General features: G+C 59.2%; 3 protein-coding genes across 5 annotated transcripts in view; 2 read left to right on the top strand and 1 right to left on the bottom strand.

The window, feature by feature from the left end:
- Positions 1-6,905, top strand: part of POGZ (pogo transposable element derived with ZNF domain) — a 37,266-nt gene extending 30,361 nt beyond the window's left edge. The window contains 8 exon segments of the mRNA XM_037411816.1: positions 758-892; positions 1,395-1,567; positions 2,136-2,276; positions 2,750-2,809; positions 3,155-3,267; positions 3,835-3,859; positions 3,982-4,549; positions 4,551-6,905. Of these exon segments, the coding sequence (XP_037267713.1) occupies positions 758-892; positions 1,395-1,567; positions 2,136-2,276; positions 2,750-2,809; positions 3,155-3,267; positions 3,835-3,859; positions 3,982-4,549; positions 4,551-5,555 (2,220 nt within the window). The 3' untranslated portion in view covers positions 5,556-6,905.
- Positions 6,906-8,591: 1,686 nt separating this feature from the next.
- Positions 8,592-11,378, bottom strand: PSMB4 (proteasome 20S subunit beta 4). Its single transcript, XM_037411898.1, has 7 exons — positions 11,237-11,378; positions 10,819-11,025; positions 10,256-10,402; positions 10,008-10,089; positions 9,775-9,891; positions 9,184-9,272; positions 8,592-8,730 (listed from the first exon to the last, which is right to left on the bottom strand). The coding sequence occupies exons 1-7, from the start codon at positions 11,341-11,343 to the stop codon at positions 8,718-8,720; spliced, it is 762 nt and encodes a 253-aa protein (XP_037267795.1). The 5' UTR covers positions 11,344-11,378; the 3' UTR covers positions 8,592-8,717.
- Positions 11,379-11,806: 428 nt separating this feature from the next.
- On the top strand, positions 11,807-27,115 carry CGN (cingulin). Of its 3 annotated transcripts, none has more exons than XM_037411815.1 (21): positions 11,807-11,880; positions 16,986-18,020; positions 18,195-18,295; positions 18,516-18,585; positions 18,810-18,905; positions 19,223-19,374; positions 19,708-19,849; positions 19,932-20,144; positions 20,518-20,666; positions 20,943-21,084; positions 21,171-21,371; positions 21,612-21,818; positions 21,902-22,159; positions 22,672-22,842; positions 22,953-23,114; positions 23,590-23,679; positions 24,851-24,934; positions 25,825-25,943; positions 26,024-26,132; positions 26,243-26,406; positions 26,486-27,115. In XM_037411815.1, the coding sequence occupies exons 2-21, from the start codon at positions 17,007-17,009 to the stop codon at positions 26,625-26,627; spliced, it is 3,786 nt and encodes a 1,261-aa protein (XP_037267712.1). In that variant the 5' UTR covers positions 11,807-11,880; positions 16,986-17,006; the 3' UTR covers positions 26,628-27,115. The 3 variants fall into 3 exon arrangements, with proteins under 3 accessions (XP_037267712.1, XP_037267711.1, XP_037267710.1); XM_037411814.1 differs by lacking the exon at positions 11,807-11,880 and adding an exon at positions 13,709-14,141; XM_037411813.1 differs by lacking the exon at positions 11,807-11,880 and adding an exon at positions 16,450-16,720.
- Positions 27,116-27,417: the final 302 nt, after the last annotated feature.

Raw genomic sequence — 27,417 nt, 5'->3', positions numbered from 1 at the left:
GCATGCTGTCATTCCGGACCTTTCACAGGGATTGCGCTGAAGAGGCATTGCTCCTTTGGGGGTGGCACAGACTGTTATTACTTAACAGAAAAAAGAAAAAAAAATGGTTTGCTGGACTGTCTTTGCTTTATGTGATGATTAGCCAACAGTGGGCTCTCTGATATTCACTTGGGTTTTAAACTTTTCTATCTCTAGGTAATAAATAAATAAACAATACTATATGCACGCAAATGAATGTCATTTTCCTAGCTCAGTGTTCTGTTTCCATATATGTTGGCTGTATTGACAGCATATTTTACGTGGGTGTAGCTGAAGTGTACTTTCAGAATATAGAAATGCAGCGCTCTCACCCAGTGCCTGAGTTGATTTACCCCCAAAGTCCTTTGCTGACTCCCGAAAGAGGCAGAGGCAAGGCAGCTTTTGAAGGAATGCTGCCCCACACACTGCTCTGCTAGTGTGCCTTGCTTGGGTTTAAACATGCTGGGTAAGACTCGTTCCATGGCGCTTCCAGGTCTGGTGTCTTTGCAGAGCCTGATGATTTTAATTAACAAACCAAACCAAACCAAGCCACCCAAGATACGGGGCTTGGTGGGGAGGGACTTTCAGATGCTAAAGAAGAACGGGGCTGCCTGTAGCTTCAGAGAGGGGAAAAGTGTATTTGGGGTTGAGGTTTTTCTTTTTTTAAAACAAAAACCTATGCTATGTTGTGACTTCTGTTTCTCTAAAATGAAATATATTCCATTTGCATTTGCCTTAGAAGAAGAGTGTTTATCATTGCAACAAGTGTAGACTCCAGTTCCTATTTGCCAAGGATAAAATAGAACACAAGCTGCAGCACCACAAAACTTTCCGGAAGCCCAAACAATTAGAAGGATTGAAACCTGGAACCAAGGTAAGAAATCCAAGTTAACGGCAGGCCTCTGTCCTCTGTTTCCTCAGGAAACACCCGTAGCGTCTGTTTTGGTGTGTATTTATGAAGTGCTGCAAAACTGATGTTTGCATTACCTGCATCACTTAAACCACACTTGCTGGGACAGAAGAACACTTGCACTCTGTCCGTGTTGTGTGTGCTTAGTTGATGAGATACTTCATAGAAACAGTTAGAGAGGGAGGCGAAGGTGGCACGCCAGAGGTTAAACTCTCCTAACTAAGGTATCCGAACTAGTCTGGACGCCCTCTGTAGTCATTAGGGACAAGCAGGCACTTCTGGGGCTCAAGTCGTCTGTCCTCTTTTAGGCTACTGCTGCCCTGGGTGGGATGAATCGTGTCCTAGGAGCACCTGTTTATTCTCTGCTAAGAGCCTGAAAGACTACTCCAAACAGAGGAGTCTGAATTTGGATAGATCACTTCTGCCCTTGTGTTTTAGGAGGTATGGGTGTATCTGTTTTCTGCAGGTTACAATCAGGGCATCTAGAGGACAGCCACGGACAGTGCCAATATCGTCAAATGACATGCCGCAGGGCACTGGACAGGAAACCACTCCGCTGTCATCTTCTACCGATCCCCAGCCCATCTTCCTGTACCCGCCTGTCCAGAGGAACGTCCAGAAGAGAGCGGTCAAAAAAATGTCAGAACGTTTTGCTAAATTTAAAATTCAAAAAAATTTTTTTTTTTTTTTTTTTTTAAAGGATACGTAGTTAGCTTTTTAATGCCACAGTGATGGGTAACGTGATCCTCGGCACTGGACAGCTCTGTCTTACCGGTTGCCAAGGAAACTTTATGCCAGGAGAGTCTAGCTTCCCACAAAACCAGGATTCAGTCGTGTTAAGAAAGCCCCTTAAGGTGAAACTCTGAAATACAGAATTAGCTAGGCACTTGTATGGAAACAATGGAACTTCATCAGCATAAGGGCTTTCTGCCCACCCTGTGTCCTGCTGCCTTGTCTTCAGTATATATGTATATTTTTTTAAGTTATTATCCACTCTTAAATTGTGTACTCCTGACTACAGCAAGTGGAAAATGTTTAGCCTGGCACTGAGGCACCCTAGGAAGCTAGGGCGAAAGATGAGACTAGTTGGACTGCAGACTTCTGAAGGTTTACATGTCATTAATTTCTTCTCTGTCCTGATGCTTGTTATAACTCCAGAGATACCTGCCTGTTCAGGCGCTAACGAAAATATCCCTCTTACCTTCAGGAGTGTCTTGGGGAGGCAGACTTGTCTGGAGTGCAGCTTCGAAATCCCCGACTTCCCAAACCACTTTCCCACCTACGTGCACTGTTCGCTGTGTCGTTACAGTACCTGCTGCTCCAGAGCTTACGCCAACCACATGATCAAGTATGTGTGATTCTTTGAACGCTGCAGTAGAAATTCCTCCTCCCTGAATGCAGTAGCACCTCTGTGTCTGTCTGTCTGCACTGTAAGGAAGGGCTGTTGGGAAATTCCAGTTTGCTGTCGTGGTTTGTAGGAGGCTGGACACGTTTTCTGTATTGGTACAGACATGGGTGGTGGTTCTCAAATGAGATGAGAAAACTGAGTGCAAGAGCTGAGGTTCTTTCCAAAGTATCAGTATCGTAGCTGACGATATGTGTACCTGCGTGCTGCTGCAGAAAAGGGTCGTTTTCAGTGCTCCTAGGATTTCTTTTGAAATTCTCAAATTTGGTAATACAAAAACTTTAAAAAGGCAGGCAAAATGTTATTAAAACCAGGACTGGGTCTGTCTTTGTAAATGTGCTGTGTTTTGCATGGGTTTATAGCTCTTCAAATACCCAGAATAATTCTGATGTTTAATAAACTCTTTTGTCTTACAGCAACCATGTTCCCCGGAAGAGTCCAAAATACTTGGCTTTGTTTAAAAACTATACTGCCTGGTAATGGAAAACTTGTCATCTTATTTTAATCACCTGGGAATCTTATGCACATTCTTTTTCTGATCTGCCAGTTCTGTTCTTTCGTGATCTGCTTCTGAAGAAGCTCTGTTTATTTTTCACCACACAGGAAAATATGTTGAATTAAGGGCAATATGTTGAGACTCCCATTGCTTTCCAGTGGGAGTTAATGTTTCAGGGCGGGGACACTGCCTGTGTGTACTGGAGGGTGACTTTTTCTTTTCTAATTGTTAGTGAGGGGATGTACATATACATATTTTCATATCAGAAACTAAGCTCACTTCTCTCTTTCTTTGTGTTTTTTTCCTTTTCCTTTTTTCTTTCCAGTGGTGTAAAGCTGTCCTGTTCCTCTTGTCTCTTTGTAACATCCGAGGGTGATGCAATGGCCAAACATCTGGTCTTCAATCCATCACATGAGTTTAGTAACGTTATTTTCCGAGGTAAGAATTCGAAAAGGAGCAGAAAAGTTGCAAAAAAAATAACGTGGGGCAAAATAATATCAGTTCATAGACTCCAGGTCAAACACACCTGTGTTTAGCATCAGCTGAGCACCGGTGGGTTCCTCTGTTCCTCCCAGACATCAGTGTACCTTGGTGACACCGGGTGGCCCTTAAGCAGCTGCTGGTGCTGGGCCGTGCGCAGCGCCCGGCAGTGCCGCCTCTGCCCTTTGTTGTGAGTTACCACAGCTTGGGAAGCTGGGTGGGCATCGCCTGCAGGGGTCCGGCCGAAGCCTGGCTTTCCTGACCCGGCTCCTCCTGTCCCTGCCGACGGGGGTGGCGGAACGGCTGCTGGTGCGGCTGCTCTGCCTGCCTGAGCGCTCTGGTCTTGGCTGCTGCTGGGGTTTGATTGGCTGGATCAGTGTTGGCTGTTCCTGCCGCATCCTGGGATGCTTGGGAGTAACAGCAGCAGGAGGCTGGTCCTCCTCCCTGAGACCCTGTTTGCTTGCACGGACTTGGTGTTTGTTTGCTAAGCTACAAATGTTTTCATTGTTTTGTTTTTCTTAACAGGGCCTACTTGGATATCACATTCCAGGTAAATCCGTTGGGTTTGGTGGGGCTTTTTTTTTCCCTCCCCTCCCCCCCCCCCTCGTTTGTTTTCCCTCAACAGCTTTATTTTCTGGGTTTTAAGAAGGTCCTGTGCTCTCTCCCTTCAAGGCACATTCAGCTCCAGGACAAAAGCATGAAGAACACATGCCCTACCTATTCCCTAAGTAAAGCTGCTACTGTGAAAACAAAGTCCGTGCTACCTGCGAAAGGTGACCTGGAGCCTGAACTGGCACCAGCAGCCTACAACAGACCTCTGGTCTGCCAGGAAGAGGAGTGCTTAAATATTGATGCTCAAGAAGATGAGCAGCCAACAAAAGAGCCTGAGCCTGCAAGCAAAAAGGAGCAGCTGTCAGTAAAAAAGCTGCGAGTTGTACTGTTCGCTTTGTGCTGCAACACGGAACAGGCTGCGGAGCACTTCCGAAATCCTCAGAGGCGGATCAAGCGCTGGCTACGAAGGTTTCAAGCTTTCCAAGAAGAGAACTTGGCATCCCTGTCAGAGGGCAAGTACCTCAGCCTAGAGGCTGAAGAGAAGCTAGCGGAGTGGGTCCTCACGCAGAGAGAGCAGCAGCTGCCTGTGAACGAGGAGACTCTCTTCCAGAAGGCCACCAAGATTGGCCGATCCCTCGAGGGCGGCTTCAAGATCTCCTACGAGTGGGCGGTGAGGTTCATGCTGCGGACACAACCTCAGCATGCACACGCGGAGGGCCGTGGCCCACCCTCTCCCCAAAGACGTAGAGGACAACGCCAGCTGCTTCATCGAGTTCGTGCAGCGGCAGATCCACACTCAAGACCTGCCCCTCTCCATGATCGCGGCCATCGACGAAATCTCTCTCTTCCTCGACATGGAGGTGCTGAGCAGCGACGATCGGAAGGAGAACGCCTTGCAGACGGTGGGAACTGGGGAGCCCTGGTGCGACGTTGTCCTTACGATCCTTGCTGACGGGAGCGTTCTCCCAACGCTGGTCTTCTACCGGGGTCACGTACAGCAGCCCGCCAACGTGCCGGAATCTATCATGTTGGAAGCAAAGGAGAACGGATACAGCGACGATGAAGTCATGGAGTTGTGGTCGTCCAGAGTGTGGCAGAAGCACACGGAGTGCCAGAACAGCAAGGGCATGCTCGTGCTGGACTGTCACCGAACGCACCTATCAGAGGAAGTACTTTCCTTGCTGAGTGCCTCCAGCACTCTGCCGGCTGTTGTCCCTGCCGGCTGCAGCTCCAAAATCCAACCTCTGGATGTTTGTATAAAAAGGACTGTGAAAAATTTCTTGCATAAAAAGTGGAAAGAGCAAGCCAAGGAAATGGCGGACTCCACGTGCGACTCGGACATTCTTCTCCAGCTGGTTTTGTGCTGGCTGGCAGAGGTCCTGGAGGTCATTAGTGACTCTCCTGAACTTGTGCAGCAGTCCTTCCTGGTGGCCAGCGTGCTGCCCGGGCCGGACGGCACGGCCAACTCGCCCACGCGCAACGCCGACATGCAGGAGGAGCTGATTGCCTCTCTGGAGGAGCAGCTGAAGCTGAACGAGGAGCAGCAGGAGGCGGCGGCAGCCGAGGTCCAGGATCGGACCCAGGCCGAGGAATCTGCAGACCCAGAAATCCTCCATCAGCTCTTCGAAGGCGAAAGCGAGACTGAATCATTTTATGGCTTTGAAGATGCTGATTTGGATCTGATGGAAATCTGAGCACTGCTCTGTGAATCGTGATCCTGAAAGGGTTATTTTTTAAATAAATGTTGGATGAGACCATTACACTTCCCTGTGGATTTGTGGGTTTAGGAAATTCGTAGGCGATCACTCAGATAAATAGCCATTTATGCTGTTCATTTATAAGTTTTGTGCTTTTTTTAAAAGAAAATCACTGTGTTGGTATTTTCTGAAATATATTGTGGGTGAATATTTTTGCGTTTTCTTTACCTCACTTGTATCATAGTTTTCTGTTTTTATTGTGCAGAAATGTTTGAATTATACATTGTCAATGTGACCATTTCTAAAGAAAGGAAAAAAAAATATGTAGCTAATGAACCAGTATATAAATCTCTTTGGTTGTCTTAACACAGGTTGTTTTTTTTTTTTCTTTTTTTAACACTTGACCCAGAGATTTAGGTTTCTGTGGAAAATTTAGGTATGAATTACTGCTCTAATGTGTGAACCTTCTATAATTGGCCATTAAGATTTGGGTTTGGTTTGGTTTTTTGTTTTGGGTTGGGTTGGGTGGGGGTTTTTTTGGTTTGGGGGGGGGGTATTGGTTTGTTTTTTGTTTGGGTTTTTTTTTTTTCTAAGAAGAGTAATTATTTTGCTTGTGAATTTGGACGCAGGGTAAAAACACAAGCAAAAGCATTTTGCCTGTTCAGTGCCAGCGCCGCTTCTTGGGAGCCACGACACTTTGAACTGGGGTTGGACTGCGATCCGGGGTCAGGGAGTCAGGGGCAGTGCCGACCCAAACCTCTCGCTTTCCCGGTGACTTTCTGACACGGTGCAGTGGTTCCTCTCCTCCACCCGGGAAACCACCTGGCACCCACCTTGCTCCAAAGAATTACTGACAGAGGGTACATGGTGGAAGAGGAAAGTCAAGTCTGTCTTGATCTTCCTGTACAGTAGATGGGAGTTAAAACTGTACGGACCATTAAACGTTGACCTTTTAACTACCAGTAGTTGATAAACCTGCTTTAACCAGTGGCATCAGACACTACGTTCCTTAGAATTAGAAATCTGGTTTAATGAAACAAACTGTGATGTGCACAAAAAAAAAAAAAAAAGAAGACCTTTGTTTTTATTTTTCACTGCCAGCTTAAATTTTTCTACAATTTGCATGTTTGAGGGTTTTTTAATTGTATGTATTATGGTATAAACGGAAAGCATTTTGACATACAGAATTCAGAAGCACCTGCACCTTTCTGTTTCCATAGAGGTTTTGTGAACCTTCCCTATTACCCAAGGAAAGCAGGAGGCAGCATGTGCAGACCTGTAAATGGTTCATCTTTAAAATGTACATAAGTGGAACATTTAATAAAACCAGGGAAATGGATTTATAAACATGTGTTTTTATTACAAACTATTTAACTCTTGTGATATCATAATGCTTAATATTGCCATGCGTCGCAGATTCCTCTGCAGGCTGGGGTCCCGCTCCACGCCCTTCGTGGGGGGAAGACGCAGAGTCGTGTCGCATGTCCTGAAGAGTCCCAGAGATGGGACAGTAATTAAATGTGTTTACATGGCATTAACACTCAAGGCAGAGTTCTGTCCGACTGCATTTCTGCCACCCCTGCCTGCCCTTGAACTTCAGTAGGTTCAGTGGAACAGCCTACTCTTCCCCAGTGAGATTTTCTTTTTTTTTTTTTTAAATAAAAGTCTGAAAAATCATTAATAAAATCCTCTCCTGAATAAATATTTTTGCTGTTGTTTATCTTGGGTAGTAGCAAATACCACTCGATATTATTTATTAATTTATTTCATGTAAAGCGAAGAAATACCCAACTTGGCCCTCTCTGAGGTGCACGTAACGGCAGCACAGCACCCCGCCGGGAGCTGTGGGGCGATCGCCGCAGCCCTCGTGTTTGTGTGTCTGCTCCCAGCGGGCAGAGCAGTGGGATGGAAGCGGGGAGGGCTGGCTTGTTCTGATCTGTTACCAGAGAAAACGCTGAAGCAACTAAAACCCACCGCCCCTTTCATCTTTGCCCTCTGTGCTTTCAGCTGGTGCGTTGGACAGGCACTGAGCGCAGAATGTGGATGTTTGTGAGGATGTGGCGTGCGGCACCGTTAGAGACGATGTGGTTGCGTGCGCTGGAGCCCGGCCGCTCGGCAGCTGGAGGAGGCGGTACAGGAGAGCAGCAAGGAGCCAGCAGGTAGGCAAGCTTGGCACCTCCGTCTGGGAACGCTGCCTTCCCCTCTTGGCTTCACCTTCTTGTCCAGCCCATCGCACTGCCTGGCAGAGCTGCTGCAGCACTGTCTGCGCTCACCCGCACTCCCGTCCAACAGCCAAAGGCACCACGGTCCTCACGTTCCCCGGGAGCGCCAGCGCTTGCTCAGCCAAAGCAGGAGGAACCCATCCAACTCTTCTGCTCAGCCGCATGCTGTTTGCAAATACTTCATTTCTTTTTTTTAAACAGAAAACAACTTTAAAGATGCGTTTTCCTTCTGTCCACAGGTGGCTTTTAAAGGGTGACCGAGGCTTTTTACCCACCCAGATCAGAACTCCGAGTTGCCTGGACCACAAGCACCCACAAGGTAGACACGGCACGTGCCACACGGTAGCCCAGATTGCTGGAACACCCAAAGGATTACAGCGTGCTTCCCGTTACGGCCGGCAGGTTGTTCTTTTAACTAGGGCAAATCGTGAAGCAACTTGCACAAAACGTGCCAACCTGCAACCAAAACCTTCGCTGGAGACACGGGGGAAAGCGAGCACTGTCCCCATCCTGGCGGCGGGGAGCACCGTGACCCAGCTGACACACACCCGATCGATCCGGTAAAGGGACTGCCGAGGCCGGTGCATTTACACATCTAACAGAGTACGGTACCTACCAGAACCCCAGGCAAGAAAACAACAAAAGCTTTTTTTTTTTGCTTTTTTTTTTTTTGCTGCTCTTCTCCAGCAAAACTAAAGCCTTGCAGCTGTTAGTAACCTTCACTACCTGAAACTAGGACTAGACTTCCTGAAATCAGTATTTTTGGGGCATCCCACAAACTCCATCCCACCCATAGTACAAACACACAGGCTTGTCTTAACAGGTTTATTTTGTTTCCAAAACAAGTCAGATCAGAACTTCAAAAGGAGTAACAGATTTACAGCATGTATAAAGGGTGATAACGTGGACACACCATCCTGGAGCAGCCCTTCGGAGATCACTCAAAGCCACTGCAAAGGAGATGTTTACATAGGTCAGGATACTACACAAAACCTGGGCGCGCTCAACATCTGCACTAACAAAAATCACCGTTTTCACTTTTATCAGGTGCTGCCTGTCAGTGATGCTTGTCCTGAGGAAGCACAAAGGCAGCAAAGCAGGCTCTACACCCACAAAAAACTCTCCCATGCCCGAAGAACTCACACCGATGCCTTCAGGGCTCGGCCGTAAAAGGGAGAGCGGCCAGGCAGACAGTGGAGCCCGAAGCTGCCTCCCAGAGCGTGAGGAATCTGGGAGCAGCAGGGATCAAGGAGACTACTGAGGCACGTGGCAGGGACGTTCTCCTGCAACGGCTGCACATCACCCAGCTCTCATTAACCACTTTATTTTGTGCCTTCAGGATCTGCCGGACTGCCAGCTCGCAGGCCAAGAGCTCAAAGCGTGGGTAACCCAGCGAGCATTACCTGACAAGGTGTGCAATGTCCCAGTTGGCTTCCAGGGTCAATGGTCCTTCCACCTCCACGCCTTTCTCTGTTGCAATAGCTACTTCGTACTGAGGACAAAAAAACATTGAAAGTTCTCAATAAAGCCCAAATTCCAGACCTGAGTTTAGGATGGGCCCTGTGAAAGCTCTAATCAGTAAGTCAGTAATTACAGCCGTCCTTTAAACGGGTTTGTTTTAACGTGGCTTTGCATTCAGTAACATTTTCCTCGGTGGACAAGCAGAGGTAGTTGACAGTAGACAGAAAGGCTCCCAAAGCTAAAAGGTTGCAGCCTCTGGATGCTACAGCTGCGGAGATGGGAGAAGCATCATCAGATCTCAGAAAACACCAGAGATGAGCTTTGCTCAGACTCAGAGTGCTCTTCTGAGGCGCAGGGCACCAGGGGAGGCTGGCTCTGGAGGACAGCTTCGCTAACGCGATCTCTTACTACACCCCCTCTGCCAACTCAGGAGTTACTGCAAGGTTCCCTGTGACCAGAGGCGACCCTGGGTGAAGACTGGACCAGCAGCCCGCAGCACGCACAGGCGTGGCAGGGCACAGCTGGGCACTTACTCTGTTGAATGATCGGGCATCTCTGTAATACAAGATTTTCATGCAACGCTCAATCAAGTCACGGGCCTCCTCCTTCGTCAGGCTGGATTTCTTCTCTAAGACTTCTCTCATCAGGGGCTAGGGGGAAAAAAAAAAAAAAAAAAACAAACCAAAACAAACCCACAAGCCTGACAGCTCAGTCACCCAGCACTGAGGCTGCTTTAGCAGCTGAGCAGAGCAAGAGCGTACTCTACCTGAGCAAGGTACGCTCCGTAACCTGTAGCAAGCGTAGGGGCTTCATAGGCCACGCCAAGCATGTCCACGTAACCTAGGAAGCTGAAGGGACAGATCTGTGAGTGTGCTGGCTGTGCCGGAGAGCAACCTGACTTCTGAGCGGCTACACGTAGCCAGAGAACCTCCCAAATCCCATGCCATGAGAGGCAGCCCTGGGGAAGGACACACTATAACCACCACCTGCTCCACGCCGCTCGTCCTTGCTCACCTCTCGCCATTGTAGTACCCTCCGATGATGACAGTGTTCCAGAGCGGATTTATCTTGGACCTCCGGTTGTACATGACCCTCGTCAGCCACGAATGAATGGCTTTCGGGCTGTAACTGTGGCCATCTCCCAACAGCTCCTCATCGATTCTAATTTGGGTAGAAATTTCATCCAACTAAGAAAAGCCAGAAACCACCCAGAAAGGACAGCAGCATCCCCTGCTGCACCACACAGAGCACCCTCCCGCGAGCTCCCCGCGGGCTGTGTCCAAGCAAGACCTTCCCTACAAGAGGCGAAACAGCCAAAGGCCACAAAGAGCAACTGAAACTGCTCTCCACAGCGCTCAGCGGAGGATTTGGAAAAGACACTTGTACCAAAGGGATTGCCAGCGGACAAAGGGGATTTCAGCCCAGTCCTGTCCCTGCTCAGTAAACGCATTTAATTATGTTTCAGCCCTTTAAGGACTGGGGAAAGGGCAGCACGGCGCCAGCCACAGCAGGGTGGGGGCTGGCCCGGCCCGAGCAGGGCCGCAGGAGCCGCAGCCGGCCGGGGTGAGAGCACTTACACCATCTGGTCGATGATCTGCTTGAGGTACTGGAAATCGGCGTAGTCACCGGACGCACCCAGCATGGTGGTGTCATTCACCTTGAGGAGCCTGGAGATGCTGCGGAAGCGGGCGAGGGAGCCGTAGGAGCCCATCATGTCCGCGGCGATGATCACGCCCCCGTCGAACTTCACTCCCAGCACCGAGGTGCCCGTCACCATGGGGCTCCTGCAGGCCCAAAGGTCAGCGCGGCCGCGGCCTCCCCCAGGCCCTCAGCCCTCGCCCCCCCGGGCCTCCCCCAGCCCCAAATTCCCCGCCCCAGCGCTCCCCCTGCTCCCACCTCTGCTCCTCCCCGGCTCCCCAGACCCACAGCCCAGCCCCTCGGAGGCCACCCCAGCGCCCCCAGCCCCCTCGCCCCCCGCCGGCCCCACACACTCACAGCGTCCGGCCGGCGGCGGAGCCGGGCGCGCCGGGAATGTACGTCTGCCCCGGGGCCGGGCCCCCGGCCCAGAACGGCGGCGGCGCCCGCGCTCCCCCGACCTCCATCTTAGTCACGGTGCGGCCCGCGCTGCGCAGGCGCTTCGGGGGCGCGGCCCCTCCCGGCCGCCGTAGGCCCAGGCGAGGCGGGGCGCCGCCATCTTGGGTGCGGCCAGGGCCCGCTGGGAGGGTTGGGCGCAGGCGCCATCTTGGGTGTGGCGAAACTCGCCCCTTGGGGCCGAGGGCTCGTTCCGCCGCTGGTCCCCGCGCTGTCCCCGCAAGACAGGGGGCCGCATGGGCCCCTCGAGGGCGCGGGCGGGCGGGCAGGGGCGGGCGAGGCTGTTCACGCAGGGGCCGCCGCCCTGGCCGCAGCTCCCTCCCCAAGATGGCGGCAACCCGCTTCCGGCACTGCGCGCGTCACGTGAGTGCCCTCCCGGGGCCGGCCAGCGCCGGCGGGCGTGGCCGGGGGTGGGGCGTAGCGGCTCTGGTCTCGCCTTGGGGCGTGGCCTGGCCTGGCGCGGTCCAATGGGCGGTCCCGGGGGCGGGGCCTGGGCCAAGGTAACAGGTTGCGGTGGCAGCGGTGAGCGGCGGCGCCGGCGGCGGGCGGTGAGTGGCGGCTGTGGCGGGGTCCCCTATGGCAGCGCCTATAGGGGCGGCTGTGGCGGGGTCCCCTATGGCAGCGCCTATAGGGGCCGGCACATAGGGGTGGCTGTCCAGGGAGGGTGCCCTGCCCTATGGCAGCGCCTTTAGGGAAAGGGTCTGTCGGTGTTGCCCTTCCTGGGCTGTGCCCTGCCCTGTGGCAGAGCCTATAGGGGCTAGTGCCATAGGGGCTGTTATCTCTTCTGTGTGCCCTGCCCCATGGCAAAGCCCATACGTGCTGGGACTGTAGGTGTTGTCTTTCCTGGGCTGTGCCCTGCCCTACGGCAGTGCCTATAGGAATTGGGGCTGTAGGGTCTCTGCTTCCTAGGCTATGCTCTACCCTATGGCAGAACCTATAGGGGCTGGGCCTGTAGGGGCTTTTCTCTGGGGGGGAACCTTGCCCTATAGAAGATGCTGTGGGGTCCCTTGTCCTTGGCATGTGCTCTGCCCTATAGCAGTCTCCGCAGGGGTTCTTGCCCCAGGGTGTGACCTGCCCTATAGCAGATCCTATAGGGAGCCCTCAGGCTGCTCCCCCAGTGAAGGACCTGGATTGTCCCTGTCGTGCCAGCTCTCCTCCATCAGGGATCTGCTGTCCCCTATGGCCCCTATAGAAGTGCCTTTACCTGTCTGCTGTGGGCACTGCCCCTTCCATAAGGGCTCGGCTTTTCCCTATGGAAGTTGTGTCTGCAGGTGCCCTGTCCTTTGAGGACAGCTCCCATACAGGGACCCTATAGCATCCCTCCATAGGGCCCGCTATAGGGGTGCTGGGCAATGCTGCCTGGATAGCACGGAGGCGCCAGCCGGGAGGGCAAGTGGCAGCCCGGGCCAGGGGAGCAGCCCTGGGGCCACCGGGAATGTCACTGTGGGGCGGGAGACCCTCAGGCTTCACCGGGCACCCGGGGCTTCGTTTTTAGCAGCCTCTTTAAATAAGAAAGAAAAATGTGGGGCTTGGGTGTCGCCCCCGCTGCCACCCGACTTATGACCGACGTGCACCTCAAGGTCCCCACTGTGCTGGTCCCGTCCTCTGCCTGCCATGGTCCAGGGGCGCTGGCGGCGGGCTGGGGGCTGCCTGGCCTCTCCCACCACCCCAACCAGTCCAGCTGGTTTGGAGCCCTGGCCGTGCGTCTCTGTCCGGCGGGGATGAGGTTTGCGGCGGAGCCCCCCGCTGCGTGCGGCCGCGGCAGCATTTCCTCCTCGGCGTCTTCTTTTTTGGGGTGGGGGCTGCAGTGTTGCCTCCAGGCGCTGCCCGGGGATGGAGAGTTGGGGGGATGCCGAGCCGGTCCTGGCCATGGCAGCAGGACGGTGGCAGGGGGACACACGGGGGTCCCTACTTTGGGGTGGAGCTGGAGCCCCCAAACCCTGCAGCACCGGGGAGCCGCTGCCTCGTGCAGAGCCACGTTATGTCCCCGCGGCTCTTCCCTGCTCCGTGCCGGTGTCCCCCGGGGAAATATTTATCCCCGTGAGTGTGGGGATCAAAATAATTCCGGTTTTGAAGGCACGACTTGCTTGGAAACCAGTAAACTGATCTGATGGGTGCCATGGTAAACACGTCACAGTGCGGCCAGTGCCGCGCCGGTGGTCCTGGGGCGCTGCGGAGGAGGTGGCCCTCGGCACGGCGATGGTTGTGGCTCTGACCCTGCGGTGTTGGGGTCCCGCAGGAGGGGACGGGGCTTTCTGTTCCCGAAACCTGGCCTTGGGAGCGGGCAGGGAACGGGATTTTCAGCATCGGGTTGATGATTAACCCGAGGGCGGATGGGAAGGAATTTGGTTCTTATCAGCTCCCGTGGGAGCCCCAGGGGCCACCGTTACCCCCCGCCGTGGTGTCCCCTGGCAGCCGCTGCGCCCTGCTGCCGTCGCCCTGCTGCCGTCACCCTGCTGCCGTCGTGGCACCCTGGCGAGCCCGTCCCTGTTGCGTGACACAGGTGCCCTGGTTTCGGTTCCTCTGACCCGCCTGGCGGCTCGTGTGCTCGGCTGAGGTCTTATCGAGGTTTCAGGCTCCGGAGTTTGCAGGAGAGCAGGAATAGCCGGTCCCTGGCAGTGTCGGCGCGGGCTGGCCCGGTGACGGGCAGGGCACAGGCACGGCGTGTGCTGCCCGCGCCCGAAACCATCCCCGGACTTTGGCCCCGAGCAACCGCGTGCGAACGCACCCGAGCGAGCGGCGCGGCCGATGGGGTGGAGGGGAACCCTTGGTGGGAACAGCCTGAACCTTGCTGGGAGCCAAAAAACAGGTGACTGGGGAGAAACACGGGCTTTGTGCGTCCCTGCTGGCCCTTTCCCTGCCATGTCGGTCTGGGTCGAGGTGCCGTGGGATAATCCAGCGGGGTTTGCTCCCCACACTCGGGGGCTGCAGCCACCGCACGAGCTGCCCGGTTCGGAGCAAGGTGGCTCGGAGATGGGTGCTGGTGGCAATGGGAACGGTGCCGGCTCCTCGGCGTGTGGTCGAGTTACCTGGCTGACCTTGATGGAGGAGGAACAGCCTGAGCCGGCTGCCGTTGCCTTCCCTACCTGGCTGGTTTTGGCGCTGGCAGGGAGCGCAGAGCCCCGCTCAGTGTAGGAGCCTTTTCCAGCACCGCCTGCGAATTGCAAAACAACTTTCTGGGTTAACGTCGTCGGCACAAAGGGCTTATTGTGCCGCTGAGCCGGGCGAGCGGAGCTGGCTGCTCGCCACCCCGGCACTGCCGGCCGGCAGCGTGATGCTGGAGCTGCGTGACTGTGGTGAGGGTCCTGTCCTGCCCCATCGCTGCCCGCCCCTGCCCGGCTGCAGGACCCCCTGCCCGGTGCCACCGCCACCAGCCCGACCCGGGGCAGGGTTGGGGTGTTGGAGCAGGTGACAATAACCCGCCTGGTTTATCCCCAACTCTGCGACCCCCCCTCTGGCTTCCAGGCTCCTTCCCTGTGGTTTCCAGTGAAATCCCCTCCCGGGGCTGTTTCCACAGAGGAATGTGATCTGGCTCCAGCCCTTTATCTGCGAGCTGGAGCCGGGCCAGGAGGAGGGAGGCATTCCTGGCAGATTACCGGCCTGGCTCACCTGCTCCCGCTGCTGCCAGAGCCCCCCAACGCCGGGAGCGAAGCCAGGCACCTGGGGCCGGTGCAGACCCTCAGCCAGGCAGACCCCTGCGGTCACCGGCCACCTGCCTCCCGCCTGTGCCAGGGCAGGGCAGGGGGGCAGAGCCACGTCCTTGGCCAGCGGCAGTGCTGGCACAGCCGGCGCTTTGCTTGCCGAGCCCCAGTGCCGCGCGAGGATGCCGTGCCACCCCTCGCCGCCCATCCGAAGGTCTTCCCAAGGCGGGTGCTGTGCTCAGGCCTCATGGTGCCCAGCCCGGGGGCTCCGGGGGCTGAGCTTCCTCCTCACCAGCCGCACTTTGGACACTGGCAGCTGCGGGAAACCCCAAGTCTCATTCCTGCAGCCAGTTCCCTCTCCACGGTTCCCCGCGGGAGGTTGGTGGCTGTCCTGCTCCCCCCAGACCCCCCCATCCCGATGGCTCGGAGGACCGGTGGGATTCACTGCAGGGGCTCTGGCTGCGGGCGCTGGGCTCAGGGTGTTGTCGCATAGGCTGGTGTTTGTTGCTGATCTCGTTAGCTGGACACCATGCAGGGATAACGAGCTCATGGGGGGGCTCTTCTCCCATCCCTTCTGCTGGCTCCTGGGTTCCGTCGCCTCTGGAATAAGCAGCCGGTGCTTTGCAGGCTGCTGCCCTGGCTGCTGGGGCCGGGGGGCTGCAGGAGACCCCAAGGGCTCGTGGTGACTCCAGCAAAATGGAGGAGGCGCAGGAGCTGCCCCTGCCGAGTTTGGCCAGGGGATGGGAGCAGACGGTGGTGGCAGGGAGCTGGCACGGCCGGGGGAAGCGAACGGCTCGTCCGTCCTGGCACTGCCCAGCGGGGTCGGCACAGCACCTGCTGCCGCCTCCGGCCCACGCGGCTCCTCCGGCCCCGCCACCGCCGGCACCTTCTGTCTCCCCGCAGAACACCAGGTCCCACGCAGCGGGGCTCCGGCCCCAGCTGCTCCGCACAGCGGGTGCGGGAGGGGAGGTGGGCTCGGCGTTGGCGCGAGGCTGTGGCAGCATCCAGCTGAGCTCAGCACCCCGCGGTCCATCCCTGCCTCCGCTCTGGGCTGCGGCGGCTCTGGGGGCAAAGACCTAAGCTGAAAGCGTGGGGGTCTGGGTTGGCAATTTTGTTTTTCTCCATGCACGGTATGTGTTTAAGCACACCCCCCCCCCCAGTTTGGGGTCCCCTTGCGTCCTGGGGTGCCCCTGGGACACTCACCAGGGGTGCGGGTGCAAGCTGAGCGCTCGGCACCTCGCATCGCTCCTGGCATCCCGCTTAATCCGGGGAAAGGAGCCGCTGTGGGTGCTCGGAGTCGGGGTGAGCACGGTGCCGTGGGGCGAGGCGGCTGATCTGGGGCTTTTCCATCACTTAACCCCCCCCCCCCCCAGATGCCGTAGGTGAGCTCCTCCCCCCCCCCCCCCCGCGCGTCCTCCGGTCTCCCGCCAGCCGGTATCACCGTGGGTGCCGCCGGGGCCGAGGGGGAGGGTCACATCACGCTGTTCCCAATATGTCACTGCTCATCTCTGTCCCTCCCCACGGGACGCGGGCGGCTGCCCCGGCCGCGCTGGGGGTGATGCTGAGGGGCGCCCGAGCTCCGGCTGCAGCGAGGCTGCGGCGTTCCGCAGGCGCCTGGCAGGCAGCGGGAGCAGCGCCCGGCTGCGGAGCCCGGCTGGGATCTCTGCGATCTCCGGATCTCTGGGATCGCCGCCTCCCCTCCGCATACCCGGGGTCTGGCTGCCAGGGGCCAGCGGCACAACGCGCGGTGAGGGTCCGGCTGCCGATGCCGGGTGTGGAGTGGGGGGGGGGGGGGTCGCTCTCCCTGCCCTCCCCAGCATCCCCCCGGGAGCAGCCGGGTGATGCCGGTGCGGGCACAGCGAGCCTTGTCCCCATCCTTCCTGGGGACGCTGCAGCGCTGGCACCGGCTGTCCTCTGGCACCCATCCTCGTGGGGTGGGCAGGTGCCGCCAGACCCTCGCCGAGCGCTGCCTCTGGTCTGCGGGTGACTCTGTGCCCTCCCCCCCTCCCCAGGACCGCGTGCTGAGCCCTGGGATGGAGTGGCCGGCGAGTGCGGCGATGGAAGAGAAGCAGAGCCCCGTGGACTACGGTGTCCAGATCCGCTTCATCAATGACCTGCAGGAGCCCCGGAGACCCCCCAAGACACGCAGCAAGCCCGGCTCCTACGGGGTGGCCGTGCGGGTGCAGGGCATCGCGGGGCAGCCCTTCGTGGTCCTCAACAGCGGCGAGAAGGGCGGCGACTCCTTCGGGGTGCAGATCAAGAGCCAGGGCTCCTACCCCAACCCCCCCGCCGGCCCCTGGCTCTCCGGCTCCCTCAGTTCTGACTCGGACCTGCCGGAGAACCCCTACGCTGGGCGGCCGCCCCAGCGCGGCTCGTCCTGCAGCACGTCGGATGAGGAGGCGAGCAGCGCCTCGACGGCCCCCAAGGCTCCGCCGGGCAAGCGGCTGCTCCGGGAGGAGCTGCGGAGGTCGCAGTCCCACGGGGATCTGCTCAGTGCCACCATGGACCAGCCCTTTGCCACCGGTGCTCCATGGGCCGGTGGCAGCCGGCAGCCCCGGGCCCTGGCCGGCAGCAGAAGCAGCAGCATGATGAACATCGCGCCAGAGCGGAGCAAGGCCGCTGGCTCCAGGGCCATGGGCAAGGACGCCTCCTCGGACACGGAGGCTGCAGCAGCCGCCGGCGGCAGCGACGTAGACACCAAACCCCTCTCCTCGGTGGATTCCCTCATCAGCAAATTTGACGGGAAGGTGCAGCCGCGAGGGCGGGCGGCCAGGAGGGGCCGGATCCCCTCGGAGGAGAGGAAACGCTCGCAGAGCCTGGACGGCCGCATCTCCCACCGCAACGTGCCGGATGCTGGGGAGCTGAGTGGTGCCCAGCGCCAGGCTGGCAGCCTTCGCCCCCAGCCCCCAGTGCCCACCAGCAGCCTGGGCCGCCTGAGCAGAGCCGGGGGGATGGAGGACAGGGGGGCGAGGAGCCCACGGCCAAGCCGGGGCGTGGAGGAGCCCATGGCCGAGCGGCTGCAGAGCAAAGCCCGTGCGGAGCTACAGGTACCAGGGGGCCACATCCTGCTGGGATCACAGGGGTCACAAGCCCCTTAGAGTGGGGCATCCACACGGGCACAAAGGCAAGCATCGGTGTTCACCGGAGCAGCAGGACCCAGGGGGTGGGGGGGTGGGACTCATGTCCTTGCTGGAGCTGAGCTTTTTTATCCCTCACGGCAGCTCAAATCCACCCCGGACCTGCTGCGGGACCAGCGGGAGGTCACCCAGCCTGGCAGCAGCGAGCACCCCAAGGAGGTCATCTACAGCATCCTGAAGGAGGGGTGAGCCCCCCAAAGCCCCCCCCCCCGAGCATTCCCATCACTCCCTGCCCCTTTTCCAAAGCCCTGGTAGCTGTGGCCAGGGGGCTGTAGGGTGGTTGGCGAGCGGGATGCCCCCGTAGCCAGCAGGCGCTCAGGATTTTGGGGGAGTGAGCAGCAAAGCCCCCCGGCTCGGCTGCGCGCCCCCATCCCTGAGTGCTTCCCTCTGCTCTGACACCCACAGGAGCAGCGAGAGCGAAATCTCCCTGAAGAGGAAAACTGCCCGGCTGCTGGAGAGGATGCAGGAGCTGGCGGTGAGTTAAAGCTATCCCGGTGCCACTCCCTGCTTGCGGGGTGGGGGGAGACACCGGTCCCCAAACGCCCCCGGCAGCTCCTGCCCTCCCAGTACCGTGTCCCAGTGTGCCAAGGGCAGGACCCCAGCGGTGTGCAGCTGGCAGGCAGTGGCTGGGGACCCGGCTGAGGCCCTGGGGGGTTGCAGCACCCCGAACCCATGGGTGAGCCTGGGGGGTCTCTCCAGGCACCCACCAAGGACGCGGCGTGTTCCCAGCCCCAGCACCGTGAGCTGGCCAAGAAGGTGGAGGAGCTGCAGGAGAAGCTGGATGAGGAGACCAAGGTGAAGCCGAGCGGGAGGCTGGGGGACACGGGGTGGCAATGTGCATCCCCGCGGGGGGGGGAAGCGCAGTGGGTCCCTGCTCTGAGCCCCCTTCCCTTGGGCTCAGGTGCCCAGGTGAGACCAAACCTTCTCCTGGCTGCTTTGCAGCCCGGTGGGGTGCCTCAGGGATGGGGGGCTGCAGCATCCTTCCTGTCCCCACCAGAGCTGGGGGATGCTGGGCGGGGGGACCGGGAGCATCGCTGCAGTCGCTGGCTGATCTGCCCCCAGGAGGGGACATAACTGATGTGCCCCCCACCCCGGTGTCCCCTCTCCCACAGCTGCGCCAGAAGCTGGAGCTGCCCAGGGAGCCGGCGAGGAGCAGCTCTGCTCGGGCGCTGGAGGCCCGGCTGCGGGAGGCCGAAGGGGAGAGCCAGCGCCTGCGTGAGGCCCTGGACAAGAAAACCCAGGAGCTGCAGAGAAGTTTGCAAGAGTAAGAGCCACCAGCGGAGTCTGCAGCCACGCTGCCGAGCGCGCCAGGACTGGGGCCGTTTGTCTGTGCCGCATGTGGGGATGCAGATGGATGGGTGGGGGGAGGGTGGCCGAGGCATTTGGGGATGCAGAGAGGGCTGGGGGAGAGCAGGGTGAGTGGCTGCCACCCCCGCTGTCCCCATCCCCTTTGCTGTGCCGGGATGAGCCGCTCGCCAGTGTGGATGCTCGTAGGTGGGTGCTGCAGCCCCAGCCCTTTGGGGCGCAGGTGTGGCTGGGGTCTTGGGGGGAGGGCTGGTCCCTGCCCGGCTGCCAGGGGCCCTGTGCTGCCCCCCAGGCTGAGCGAGCTGAAATCGGCCAAGGAGCAGGCGGAGACCCGGCTGGGCGACTGCGGGGAGCAGCTGTTGGTGCTGCACCAAGAGCTCAACCACCTGCGCCAGGGCTCCGGCACGTCCCCGGACGGCGATGCCCTGTACAAGGTACGGCGCTGGTTGCGCCAGGGCTGAGCATTCCCTCCGTGCCGCTCGGCTGCCACCGAGCCCGGCTATCCCGCTCGCCCAGGAGTTGCTGGAGACCAGGGAGGAGCTGGAGGAGGCCCTGAGCTCCAAGCAGCGGCAGGAGGAGCAGCTGCGGCTGCGGGAGCGGGAGCTGACGGCGCTGAAGGGAGCCCTCAAGGAGGAGGTGGCCAGCCACGACAAGGAGCTCGACCGCGTCCGGCAGCAGTACCAAAGCGACATGGACCAGCTGCGGCGCAGCATGGAGGACATCTCACAGGTCCGGCCATGAGGAGGGCTGCTGGGGCGAGCCAGGGGACGGCACTTGCTGGCTGTGGCTGGGGAGGGTCTCGTCTTGGAGTTGGTGTCCTTGAATTCCCCCTTAAATAGTCCTGAGCTGGAAATGGGGTTTGTGTCCTGCCCCAAACTGACCCCACTGGGGCACCCAGCTCTCACTCCATCAACGGACCCTCCAGGGTGGAGGTGCTGGGGGTGGGTGGAGCCAACGTGCGGAGATGTGGGGGCTCCCCAGGTCCCTGCAGGGGTTCCTGGGCTGGTTCGGGGGCAGCATTAACCGGGACAGGACCTCAGCACCGTTGGAGCATCCCGTGAGGATGCCACTCTGTGGGTGAGCGCTCAACGCTTCCATCCAGGATCAGGCCAGCCTGGAGTCAGAGAGGCAGAAGATCAATGCTGTGGTGAGGAACCTGCAGCGGGAGCTGGAGGAGAGCACAGAGGAGACGGGACACTGGCGGGACATGTTCCAGAAGAACAAGGACGAGCTCCGCAACACCAAGCAGGAGTAAGTGCCAGGGCTGTGCCTGAGCCAGAGCCACGAGCAGCTTTCAGGGAGGCCCAGCCGCTCGCAACCATCCAGCATCTTTACTTCAAACCCCATTAAAACGTGTCGGGAGCTGGGATGGGGCTGGTTCTCCTCCTCCTACCCTGGGCACGTGGGGAAGAAGGTGATGGCCGAGCCGGGTGCCGCTCTCCCAGGCACATTGGGACCTGGGAACGGGGCTGTGGGACACGAAGACACGGGGATGGCTTTGGGTGGCCTCATCCTGCCTCTCTCCAGGCTGCTGCAGGTGAAGCTGGAGCGGGAGGAGTTTGAGGAGGAGCTGCGGGAGCTGCGGGAACGCTTCGCAGCTGCCCGGGAGGAGGCGGACCAGGCGCGGAGCAGCGCGGTGGACCCCAGCGAGCTGGAGGCGCTGAGGAAGGTGGGTGAGGAGGGAGCAGGCACACGCAGCACCAGGGACCGTGTCCAGCGCTGAGGGTCGCTGACCCCCTGTCTCCTCCATCCCAGGAGCTGCGGCAGGCACGGGAGACGCAGCGGGAGCTGGTGGCGGAGAAGCAGAGCCAGGAGGAGCAGCTGCGGCAGCGGGAGCGGGAGCTGGCGGCGCTGAGGGGCACCATGCAGGAGGAGGCGTCCAGCCGCGATGGGGAGCTGGAGCGGTACCGCAGGGACCTGCAGCAGCTCCAGCAGGAGCGGGACGAGGCCACCAAGGTGAGCACCAGGCAAAGGGGTTTGCCCCTGCCCAGCCACGAGCTGATTCCCCACTGTGGGTGCCCTCACGCCTTCCCGCGAGCCCCAGGTTTTGCAGCTGTGGGGGCGATGAGGCAAATCCACAGCCCTGGATCCACCACCCTGGGCTCCTCCCGATGGATGCAAGCCCCAGCTGGCCTCCAAGCCCGCCTGGCTCAGCAGCTGACCCCGGGTCCACCCCGTGCCATGGCTGCATTGTAGGCAAAGGCATCCCTGGAGAGCACGCGGGAAGCATCGGAGCAGGCGAGGAAGACTGTGGAGTCCAGCCTGCGGGAGGTACAGGAGCAGAATGACGACCTGAGGAGGAAGATCCTTGGGATGGAGATGCAGCTGAAGGAGTACGAGCGCCTGGGCGAGAACTGGGAGGGCTCCCAGGCACGGCTCAAGGAGAAGGTCACCAAACTGGAGGTACTGGGGCTGTAGCCATTCCTGAGCTGCCCTGAGCTGTTCTCCTGCCACGGGAAGGAGTCCGAATTCCTCCCTGCTTGCAGGCAGAGCGCAGGCAGATGGAGGAGTCGCTGGGCGAAGCCATGGAGCGGGAGCAGGAGCTGCTGATGGCCAAGCGGTCGCTGGAGACCCGCTTGGAGGAGGCACAGCGGAGCCTGGCCCGGCTGACGCAGGAGCACCAGGAGCTGAGCGTGTCCTACCAGGACGAGCAGCGGCAGAAGGAGCAGCTCAAGCGCGCAAAGAGCGAGCTGGAGGAGCAGAAGCGCCTGCTCGACCGCACCACGGAGAAGCTGAACAAAGAGGTTGGCCACATGGGTGGCTCCAGGGCCACTTGCACCCCCAGGTCCCCTGTCCCATGGGGTATCGTGTGCCGTGACACCTGGTCTCTGTGCCACAGGTTGGGGATCTCTGAGACGCCCTCACTGGGTTGGGGCGGGGGGATTCAGGACTCTGGGCATGGATCTGGTTTCCCTGCAGAGCCGGTTGGGACTGATCCTTCCCCGATGGCCGGGGAGACTCTGCAAAACCACGTTGTCCCCAGGGATCAGCATCCCCAGGTGTCCCAGGGCCAGGTCATCCCCTGCCCTTCTCCAGGCAGTTCCTCAGGAGCTTGGTGCCTGCTCAGAGCCTGGAGTCATCCAGGCTGCTCTGGCAGGGCTTGCACCCCTCGCCACGATGCTCCTGAGCCCACAGGGCCGAATTGTCCCTGCCGGCTCCGTGCCCACGGGTATCTTCTCCCACCTCGAGCATGTCAGCTCAGGACAGGGTGCAGAGGCTGGTCCCCAGCTCCTGAGCTGTCCCCACTCTGCCGCAGCTGGAGCAGATGACAGAGGAGTCACACAGCTCGCTGACCATGCTGAAGTCGCAGCTGGAGGAGTTCAAGGAGAAGTCGCGGAAGGAGATCACGGACTCCCAAAAACAAGCCAAGGATCGGGGCGCCGAGGTGGAGAAGATGCAGTTCAGCATGGGACGGCTGCAGGACGAGGTGCGGTGAGGGCTGGCGGGCTGTGGGTGCCCACGCTGTCCTCTCCGACCCTCCATGGGGAGCCCGGGGACACGTCCCGCATGGTGACACTGTTGCCCTCCGTGCCACAGGTCGCTCGGCTGAAGCAAGCGCTGCAGGACAGCCAGGCGGAGCGGGAGAGCGTGTTGCTGGATAAGGAGGTGCTGCTCCAGCGCCTGCACAACCTCGAGCAGGAGATGGAGACCAAGAAGCGCTCCCAGGACGATCGCTCGCGGCACGTCAAGGCGCTGGAGGTGGGGAGCGCGGGCACCCCAAAACCGCTCACCCCATCCCTGCAGTGCTGTGTGCTAACAGCAAGGGGCAGAGCTCGCCCAGCCATGGGGAGTTACGCAGCCTGGCAGCGCTGCGGGGGGCGTGCTGCTCCTAATATTAATATTTATTAATTGCCAGCGCAGCCGGCTTTGTTTCAGTTCCGTCCCGGCATTGCCCCGCGGCTTGGCTTGCTGCTTGCCCTCGCTTTGCGGGTTGCTCTCCCCCAGCGGGGTGGTGGGTGCACGGGGGGCTGCACAGCATCAAGCTGCCGGGTCTCATATCCGAGCATCTCCCTTCTCCCGCCTGCCGGAGCCTCCCGGGCTGCTTGGGTTGGGTTTTGCAGGGCTGGGAGCGTTGTGGGGGCAAAGCCCCTTCCCCCAGCACCCGGCTCGCTGGCCTGAGCCCCTCCTGCTGCCTGTCCCCCTGCCCATGCTGACCCTTCCCGTCCCCTTGCAGGAGAAGTCCAAGCGCCTGGAGGTGGAGCTGGACGAGGAGAGAACCACAGTGGAGCTGCTGACGGAGAGGGTCAACCGGAGCAGAGACCAGGTAGGGCAGACGGTGCCAAACCTGGCTGGTGCCGTGGCAGAGCCACCCCTGGCTCCGGCAAAATAGTGCTGGATAACTCAGGTCCTCGGGTACAACTGGTCACTGGAGTTAAAACCCCATTAATTAGTTATTAGCAAGCAAGCTGGAGCCCTCTGTCACTCTAAACACAACCGAGATGACGGTGTCTGGAAAGCTGGTTCAGGCACAAACGGAAATTATACAAGCTTGGAGAAAGGAAAAAAAAAAAAAAAAGAAATCCCCTGAAATTACAGGGTGAGGTTTGTGTTTGTGCAGGAAGTTGGGGCGTAAATTACGCCGGTCTCGAGGCTCTCCCCTCCCTCTCAACCCACCTGCTTATTACCTTCAAAGCGGAGCCGGTGTTTGAGCTCTGCGGGCGGGCAGGAGGTGCCCGACGAGCCTCCCGGCATCTGGGGCAGCTCCTCTGCTTACAGCCTGTGTCCCTCCTGCCCCGCCGGGATCCAGCCTGGGGCTTGGAAAGGGGATTCCCACCCCTCAGGGGTGGTTTTCCTATTTTTCCATCTGGGAAAGCGGCGCATCCCAGGGGGAGACTTTTCCCATAAATGCTGGATGTGTCTGCGGAGCTGGGGTGTACACAAAACCGCAGCTGGGTTCGGCTCAGAGGGGGCCCCACTGGATTTTGGGGCTGCTCCAGTAAAGTTCAAGCAATTTTTTGTATAAACTCCGATTTCCTTTGCTTGAAAATAACGCACAAAGCTGTGTGTTTCGCCTCGGTCAACCTGAAGAAGGCCCCTGGGGTGGTTCTGGTTTTGCTCCATTGGTGGCTCAGACCCATTCTGTGCCCCGCGGTGCCAGGCAGAGCTGGGAGCACACCCGGATCCCTGAGTCCCAGTCCAACCAGTTTAAACCCTCCAGTGGAAAACTGCAGCCCTCATCTCTGGGCTGCTCGCCAGAATGGTGGTAACTGATTTAGGAAGGAGCCAAAATCCTCTTGTCGGGGGTTTTTGGTGTCACCGACACCGGCTGTGTGCCACGGGACAGCCACCGTGCAGCTGTTGGGTGCGTTGAGTCTTCCTGTGCTCTGCAGCGCCAGTGGCACGGGGAGAAATTGCGATGACCCTGGCCTCTCGCCAAGCAAATGCAGCGGCAAAGGATGTGGCAAAGCCAACCCGTGCCACGTCCTTGTCCCCAGATCGACCAGCTGCGGGCAGAGCTGCTGCAGGAACGCTCCAGCCGGCAGGACCTGGAGTGTGACAAAGCCTCGCTGGAGAGGCAGGTAAGGTTGAGCCGCGAGGATCTGGGTCTAGCCCGTGGCCGTGGGGGTGGCCAGACCCCTTGTCCCATGAGAGATGCAGGGCAAAGCGTCTCAGCGGGGCCCCGCTCCTCTCCAGAGCATCCCTGGGAGAGGGACTGTGTTCCCGAGGAGCTTTTCCTGCTGTGAAGTTCCCCCTCCTCCTCCCTGCTCTGGATACGGCCTGTCCCATCCTCCCCATTCCCCATCACTGGCCAGAGCATCCCTGGAGCTGTCTGGCATCTCCCCAGGGTGGCTCTCCTGCTGGATCCTACCTTTCCTCACGGCTCCCCGCCAGCTTGCGTACCGATCCCTTCGTTAGCTAACCCCAAGCTGGCTCTTAACGAGACAGATCGGTGGGAACTAAGCTCCTCGAGCTGTTCTTGTTCCCGGTGTGGAATTCCCATTGCCAAGAAAAACACGGGGCTCCTACTGCTGGTGCCGCGGGGCCTGGCCCAGCAGTGGCTGCCATCGTTACTGGTGCCGGCTGACGAAGCTGGGTGATGCCGCTGTGCGGGGCGGGGTTTTGTGGTGCTTTTGGGGTTGGTTTGTGGGTTTTTGGTCAACAAGGGTGTTTAAGAGCAGAAACAGGGGTGTCGAGCGGGGATGGGCATCGCGGAGCTGATGCTCTTGCAGACCAGTGGTCCCCAGTACATCGTTGTTCCCTCCACTCTCGCCTCGTGCCCCGGCTGGTGCCAGCGCGGCTAATTGCCGTTACATAACCTGGCTCGTTAGGTCTCCTCCTTAGGAAAGGGATTCTGGGCCCTGACTCACCGCCGGGATTTACATAAGCCGGGCTCTGCGCCTTTCCCACCGGGGCTGGGAGCCCCGCGGGGGTGACTGGGACGGCTTTGGGGTTTCTTCTTTCCCTGTAGAACAAGGAGCTGAAGAACCGCCTGGCCAGCTCGGAGGGGCTGCAGAAACCCAGCAGCAACGTCTCGCAGCTGGAGGCGCGGGTGGAGGAGCTGCAGGACAAGCTGCAGGCAGAGGAGAGGTACCGGGCACAGAGACCCCTGCCTCGGGGGTGCCTTGGCCCTCGCCGGGTGCCATCCCCCACCCCGTGCCTCGCCGTAGGGAGAAGAGCGTCCTGCTGTCCTCCAACCGCAAGCTGGAGAGGAAGGTGAAGGAGCTGACCATCCAGATCGATGACGAGCGGCAGCACGTCAGCAACCAGAAGGACCAGGTAGGTGGCGGGTGGGAGCCCTCAGAGATGCCGACCGGCCTCGGGACCCCTGGGCGCCTGCCCCGCACCGGCCATCCCCATCCTATGGGAGCTGCGCCGTCTCCCCACAGCTGAGCCTGCGGGTGAAGGCCCTGAAGCGTCAAGTGGACGAGGCAGAGGAGGAGATTGAGCGGCTGGAGGGCGCCCGAAAGAAGGCGCAGCGAGAGCTGGAGGAGCAGCACGAGCTCAACGAGCAGCTGCAGAACCGCATCAAGGCGCTGGAGAAGGAGGCTTGGTAGGGGGCTCCAGGCTGGGGGGGGGGGTGTCCCAGCCCCAGTGCCAGGCAAGGGCTGACCCCTCTTCTCCCTCCTCAGGCGCAAGGCCACCCGTTCAGCCACTGATTCCTCCCTACAAGACGACCAGCTCAGCTCAGATGAGGAGTTCGACAGCGCCTATGGGCCCTCCTCCATCGCCTCGCTGCTCAACGAGGCCAGCCTCCAGACCAGCTCCTGCTGACACCCGCCGCGCTGCCCCGGCCGCTCCAGCCCAGAGCAGAGCTGCGTCCCAGAGGCCGGGTGACAGGCTCACCGCAGCTGCTGCCACTCGATGCAAAAACTCTTCCAATAACACCACCGTGAAGGGAAGTGCCGCTCAAGAAGCGGTGGGATGGGGGGACGCCCCCATCCCTGACACTGTCTTGCCTCTTGGTCTTCATACGGGTCTCAGGGTGTGTTTGCACTGTGATGTTTTGCTGGGGGAAGCCGCCCACTGTGGCCGCCGCACCCCTCGGTGACCGGGTCCCGCCGGACACCATGGCCCTGGGGTCCAGGATGCGGCCCCAGGTATCAGGCTCCTGTGGGAGCAGCCGGAGCACGGGGCCGGAGGGGCTGGGGGCACCTGCGGCTCCGGCCACCCTGGCTTATTTTTATATGCAGCCGCCCTTCGTCCCCCCACTGCCCTTTCCCCTCTCCAGGTGATATTTTAAATAAAATCGAGCCTTTTAATGCCTGTGGCTCATCGGCCATCTGGGGCCCAAGGGGTGGCGCAGGCTCCGGCACGTCGGGCTGTGCGGCACCAGGCTCCTGCCCAGCTCAGGGAGCACAGCTCCTTCCCCGCTCTGCTGGATCTGGCCTGGAGATAAATCCTTGTTATCGCTAATTAACGAGGATGGGAGTCTTGCCAACCACTAATTAGTGCCATTGCGTTGATTGGCAGGTGGTTACCGCAGTTCCCCTCCATGGCCTCGAGCAGGGCCGAGCTGGCTCCATCCCGGAGCCAGCGCGGGGCTGGGACAGCACCCGGTGAC

The sequence above is a fragment of the Falco rusticolus genome, chromosome 19 (genome assembly GCF_015220075.1).
Source record: "Falco rusticolus isolate bFalRus1 chromosome 19, bFalRus1.pri, whole genome shotgun sequence".
NCBI classification, from domain to species: Eukaryota; Metazoa; Chordata; class Aves; order Falconiformes; family Falconidae; genus Falco; species Falco rusticolus.
Note: the sequence above shows the minus strand (reverse complement) of the source record. Positions and strands in the feature narration are given on the sequence as shown.